The 5,991-nt window shown below is 56.9% G+C and overlaps 1 protein-coding gene across 1 annotated transcript; it reads right to left on the bottom strand.

The window, feature by feature from the left end:
- Positions 1-2,095: 2,095 nt before the first annotated feature.
- On the bottom strand, positions 2,096-3,774 carry MRPS23 (mitochondrial ribosomal protein S23). The gene is made up of 5 exons (XM_071764788.1): positions 3,631-3,774; positions 3,315-3,482; positions 2,876-2,953; positions 2,646-2,769; positions 2,096-2,461 (listed from the first exon to the last, which is right to left on the bottom strand). The coding sequence occupies exons 1-5, from the start codon at positions 3,672-3,674 to the stop codon at positions 2,312-2,314; spliced, it is 564 nt and encodes a 187-aa protein (XP_071620889.1). The 5' UTR covers positions 3,675-3,774; the 3' UTR covers positions 2,096-2,311.
- Between the last annotated feature and the right edge of the window lie 2,217 nt (positions 3,775-5,991).

Below are 5,991 nucleotides of genomic sequence, written 5' to 3'. Positions count from 1 at the left end.
AAAAACCTTAGGAATTCACCTTAGAAAGCCCTTCAGGAGAGCTTCCAGAGCTGTAGAAGGGGTCACCGACTGCCTGCAATTGTCTTTTTGGTGCCTCAAGGAGTGAGGAACCTTGTAACTGATCCTTTGGCATTTATTGTCACTTAAAAATAGCCTGGAGAGGAACTGCAGACACTGCTCATCTTGCAGGAGCTCAGCAGTTTAGCCCAGGAAAGGTCCCAGTGCTGCTCTGCAGCTGGGTGTAGGATTGCAGGGAGGCAAAAGCCCCCAAACCACAGCTCCCCCCACGGCCTGAGGTTGTTCCCAGCCCTCCTCTGAAGCTGGAGGATAAATGCTTGATAAATAATACAGCAATTTCTCAACCCAGGCTTTTGCTCAGACCTTTTTAACTAAAAGTGGGTGAGTTACCCTAAGGTCACAGTGATGGCCATTTCAGTCCCAGCCCCACAAACAGCCCCAGAGCTCTGCTCCTAACTGTGTTTTCTCCTAATTACACCAAATACTTGATATCCTTCACCCATCGAGGTTCCCACCAAGCCCACAGCACCCAACAACACCCCAGACTCCTTTTCCCCCCAGAGCCACTCAGCTGGACGTGTCCCAGGGCTGACTCTGCCCCACAAACTTCCATGAAATAATTCCCTGATCCACACACCCTGTGTGGGCTCTCAGCCTCCCTTATCCACCCCCAAGTTTTCCATCTGATTTGCCCACCTACCTCGGGAACAGCAGCACACACACAGCAGCCCCTTCCCTGCCACCTTCCCCAGGAGCTGGGCAGAGCTTGGAGCACAACCTCACCCTCCAGGATGCACCAAAGTTGCTTCAGGATTCCCAGATCCTGCCGGGGCTTTTCAGGGCTGCACAGGGAGGCTGCAACAAGCCCCACAGACACGGCCATAAAAAACACCAGTGGAGAAACTGGAGGGTCCTTCCAGGAGCAGGGGAGGACAGAAAATGGAGGAGGGTGTGTGGCTGGCACACACCTGCAGCTCGTTAGGAGGGAAACCCAGACCTCCCCACCCAGCTCGTTACTGATCAGCAGCTCCAGCTGGGAACACTCTGCCCCAGGGACTCTGCCCAAACACAAAACCAGAGAAAATGGAACCCAACTTGGGTCTGGTTTGCAGAGGAGCTCAGCCAGGGCACAGCACAGGGGCTGCTCTGCTCTGTGTTGCAAATGTGAAGATGTTTGGGCTCAGCTCTGGGGTTCTGAGGCTGCCAGCAGCAGGCAGGGAGGAAAAGCTGCTTCCAGGGAGCTTCCAGGGATGCTGGCAATGTTTTAGAGAAGTGACAGCAAACAGAGCCCTGAGTGTGACTGAAGCCAGCAGAGATCCCTCCTGTGCTCCAGCAGTTGGCTTCACAGCACTTCTCCTTCCAAACCACTTCCACTCCCCATTTTTGGCAAACCTCAAAATGCAAACCAGGATGCTGAAAATAACGTTTTTTACCTCTAAAAAGCCACAGAAGGCAGCGTCAGCCCTGCAGGTGTTGGTGTCTCTGCCCTTGGGCTCAAGCAAAAAAACGTGGCAGGAGGAGGGGAACTCATCTCACAGCTGCCCCAGTCCCATGGCATTTTTTAATCCCCCTTTTCAGTCCCACACAGCAGAAATGTGGATTTTCTCACACCACAGACAGCAGATCACTGAGCTGCACGGTGGAGGGTGTGTCAGGAGGGAGGTAGGGAGGAGCCACAAGGAAACTCCCTTTTTTCCTTGTTAGGAAAAGCTGGACAGAGAAGGGGAGAAGAGATTGGTCTGACCTGGTTTACACCTCTGCTGGTGCTTTGTTGTTTTTAAAAAGAAAAATAAAAATAAAGGAAAAAAAAAGAAAAAAGAAAATACAAGAAGGAAAAACACAAAAAAAGGGGGGGAAAAAGAAAGACAAGCAAAAAAGGGGGGGGAAAAGACAAACAAAAAAAAGAACCAAACAAAAAAGGGAAATCAGGAGAAAACCCCCAAATAAGCAGAAGAGAAGACCCCACCAACAGTAATGGCCTCTCCCCAGCAGGACTGTCACAAGTCCTGTAACTCCAACCACACAAAGGTAAGGAACACTTCTACTACTGCAAACAAGACACCTGAAGAGCCAGGACTTCACATTTTTAAAGAAAAGGTTTAATTTTCCACATGTATCCTCCTACTTTCCAGCTCACCATTTCAGATAACCCCCCTGACCCTCAAAAAAAGGGGAAGGCATCCAGGAAGGCACCAGAGCCACATTCCCACTAGGAAAACATCAGTGCTGTCCCCTGAGCAGGGACTGCCACACCAGGACACCTCCTGAGCACCACAGAGCAGCTGCAGCAGGCTCAGGGATTTTCCTTCTGCCCCTCTGCCAAGCCAGGGCTCTGCTCCTCCCCATCCTTCTTCTTCTCCTGCATCTCTTCCAGCACAGTTTGGAGCTGCTGGTGGAGCACAGAGTCCCTGGTCCCAGCATCCTGCTGATCCTGTTTTGCTACCTGCAGATCACCAAGAACGGGGGCATGAAAAGCTCCTGCCAAAGGGAGGCTGCAGGAAACAGCAGAGAGCAACAGCTCCAGTTGTGTGTGAAGGAAAAAAACCCCAACGAGGTGTCTGGCTGGGAAGTTACCCAGAATAACTCAGCACCAAGGGCTGGAGTTCTCTGGGATATTTAATACTTACTGTGTCTGTTCCTCTCCTCTTTAAAATTACCCCACTGGCTAAAAGGGCTTTTCCTGTTTCTTCAAACAATTTTTCTTCTTCAATTTCTCCTCCTTCTTTCAGCTCATAGTATTTCTCAACAAACCTGGGTTTCAAGATTGTGACTTTCACTCTCCCAAAGTAACGTTGATTCAGAAGGAAAAGGAACAAGTTCTGCAAATATTTCTAGGTTTATTCTAAATAAATCTGACCTCTGGCAAGTAGATTTGTGGTTTGTCTGCATCAGCTCGAAAGGCCTCGGTCCGCTGCCATAAACTTTGTAAAACCTCCTGTTTGTGAGAGAGAAGAGTTCAGGTCCCAAAGCACCAAAACAGGGGACACGGAGTGGGGATACTGGGAGGGGATACTGGGAGGGGATACTGGGAGGGGATACTGGGAGGGGATACTGGGAGGGGATACTGGGAGGGGATACTGGGAGGGGATACTGGGAGGGGATACTGGGAGGGGATACTGGGAGGGGATACTGGGAGGGGATACTGGGAGGGGATACTGGGAGGGGATACGGGGTGGGGATACGGGGTGGGGATACGGGGTGGGGATACGGGGTGGGGATACGGGGTGGGGATACGGGGTGGGGATACTGGGAGGAGATACTGGGAGGGGACACGGGGAGGGGACACGGGGACTCACGCTCGCACTTCATCCTCGGGGTAGAAGATGGGCGGGATGACATCCTTCACCTTGCCGTAGCGCGGCCGCGGCACCCGGTAGACGGGCTCCCTCAGCGGGGGAAAGGCGGCGTAGACGTCGAACCAGAGCGGCTTCTCGATCACCCCGATGCGGAGCAGGTTGCGGGTCCTGCCGGGAGAGAGGAGCGGCGGGGGGGGGAGCTCCAGGGACGCCCGCACCGCCTCGCACCGCCCCGGCTCTCCAGCTCTCCGCCTCCCCCCCTCCCGGAGGACCCCGCGCCTCCCCGCTCGCCCTCCCGGCAGCGAGGTGCCCGCACCGGCTGAACACGCTCCCTATCTTCTGCGTGCGGCTGCCCGCCATGGCGGCCCGGCCTCCCCTAGCAACGGCGCCGCCCTAGCAACGGGCTGCCCGGACACCGGAAGCGGAAGCGGCGCTAGCGCAGGAGGCGGAGCCAGGCAGCGGCAGCCGATTGCCGAGTGGGCCACGCTCCTTAACTTAAAGGGCCCGCACCGCTTAAAGCGCCCGCACCGCTTAAAGCGCCCGCACCGCCACCGCCACCGGGGATGGATCCCGCAACCCCGGCTGAGCACCGCTGTCCTCCCGTCCTCCTCACAGCCCCGGGAAGCCGGGGGACACGGGGCACAAACCCTTTCCCTCCTGGGGCAGGGTCCCCGCAGGAGGTGGTGGGGCCTCTGCCACCATGTCCTGCACCCCGCGGGTCCCTCAGCCCTGGCCTGGCCCCCCCAAGGGCTCAGGGCTGTCCCCAGGGGGGACATGGCCAGAGGCACCCGAGTCCTGGCAGGCGATGGCTTCCCCAGAGACCCCCCCAGCACCGGGGCTGGGAGCAGAGAGGGTGGGCAAGCCCCAGGGCAGAAGTGTCACCCTGCCACAGCCGCCACCCCATCACAGGTGTTGCCACCCCATCACAGGTGTTGCCACCCCATCACAGGTGTTGCCACCCTGCTCTGCTTGACAAGCACAGACAGGCACAGGCAGGGGGTTCTCTGCCTCCCTGGTCCCTGACGGGGTTGTTGGGGCTGCCAGCCCGGGATGCAGAACTGGACACAGGGACACAGTGCCCAGGAGGAGCCACCGCCACCCGTGTCCACACCAGGAGGGGTCATTTCTGTCCCCACGCAGCAGGAATGGTGTCCCCACGGGCCGGGGCTCCTCTTCCCCACCCACTGCCCGGTGCTGTCCCCTGAGCTGAGCACCAGTGTGTCCCCACGGCATCCCGGGAGCTTGGGGACACAGCGGTGACATCGTGCTGCAAACCCGCACCAGCAGCGGGGTGTGGGGAGGACCCAGCTCTCCCGGTCACCTTTCGGGTGGGATTCACCGCCCTGGTTCGCACAGGCACTGCCCAGGGATGGCAGCGGGGGCTGATCCTGCCCTGCACAGCCCCCAGGCTGTGTTTGTCGCTGGGTTTCTGTCCCCCAGCACCTCCATCCCGGCTCTTTCCCAGCAGCAGTGCCTGGTCACTAGGTGCAGCCCTTAGCCTGGGAATCAGCTGCTGCCAGAAAAACCTCATCCCTGCTCCCAGCTTCATCCCGGGGAAGGAAGGGGGCGGTAAATTCCCACCGCAGACAGACAGACCGCGGGTTTCCAGCATTCCTCCTCCTCTGACCACAGTTTGCAGCCCTGGGCTTTTTTCAGCTGCCGGTTTTCTTAAAAGATGGTTTTGTAAGAGAAAATAACAGCAACCCTCGTCCACGTAGAGTGGAGGAATTCAAGAGGCAGGGGCTGGGAGGGCTCCAGGACTGCACGGAGCTGCTCAGGGAACGGGGATGCTGCTGCCCAGGGACGTTTCTGATGGGCAGCGCAGCCTGGAGGGGCTGGAAGTCCCGTCCTTCCCCAAAACAAAGGAATTAGGAGCAGCCCAAGGCTTTGGGTGCTGGCTGGGCTCCCAGGAACCAGCTCCTGCAAGAGGGCCCTGGCGGGCACCTTCCCTGGCACAGCCCAGCCCTCGCTTTTGATTCTGCTGCTTTTTGAGTCTCTGTGGAGTTTCTCACCCCAAGTTTTTCTGCAGGAGGGATGCAGGGAGCAGTCAGTCCCTGCAGGAGGGATTCCACTGATGCCATCCAGCTCCACGCTCTCCAGGTTCACAGCCCCCACGGATCCCATCGGCTCAGAGTGGAGTGGTGGGAGGTGCAGGGCTGGAGTGGAATAACACAAATTTGAGAAACAATTCATCATCACAACGAGTTGTCATTGTGCCACCAGGAGGGAGCCAGCCTGCCTGCCTGCCTGCCAAAAATGGAGGAGTTGCTGTGCAGGAGCTAATGAAACAGTTTAAAGAAAACTCACGTGCCCCGTGTCCCCGAGGATGATTATTTTCAGAAAAAAAAAAAAAAAAAATCAGGTGAGCCACAGCACCTTCACTTTTCCCCTCAGGTCCCCACAGATGGAGCCAGGAGCTTTCACAGGGCCCAGCCCCTGGTGTGGGATGCTGGAACTCACCAGGGATGGGATTCCCACGGCGTTGGCTTCCTGAGGAAATGATCAGATGCAAATTTAGCACTGCCAGGAGCAGGGAGGCATCGAGCAGCTTCTGGGCAGCCACGAGGGGCACGGCTGCAGGGAACGTGAAGGCAAGAAGCGTTTCTCACCCCACCCTGGTTTCTCTCCTTCTCCCTCTGTAAAGAAACGGCAGCAAAAAGCAAAATACGCCCGAGTG

The sequence above is a fragment of the Heliangelus exortis genome, chromosome 21 (assembly GCF_036169615.1).
Source record: "Heliangelus exortis chromosome 21, bHelExo1.hap1, whole genome shotgun sequence".
NCBI lineage: Eukaryota > Metazoa > Chordata > Aves > Apodiformes > Trochilidae > Heliangelus > Heliangelus exortis.
This window is presented reverse-complemented; position numbering and strand designations above follow the sequence as displayed.

Coding starts and splice junctions, on each gene's coding strand:
- MRPS23 (XM_071764788.1), bottom strand. CDS start 3,674: ATGGCGGGCAGCCGCACGCAGAAGATAGGGAGCGTGTTCAGCCG. Junction 3,483..3,630: donor ATAGGGAGCGTGTTCAGCCG/GTGCGGGCACCT, acceptor CTCTCCCGGCAG/GACCCGCAACCTGCTCCGCA. Junction 2,954..3,314: donor CCCGAGGATGAAGTGCGAGC/GTGAGTCCCCGT, acceptor TCTCACAAACAG/GAGGTTTTACAAAGTTTATG.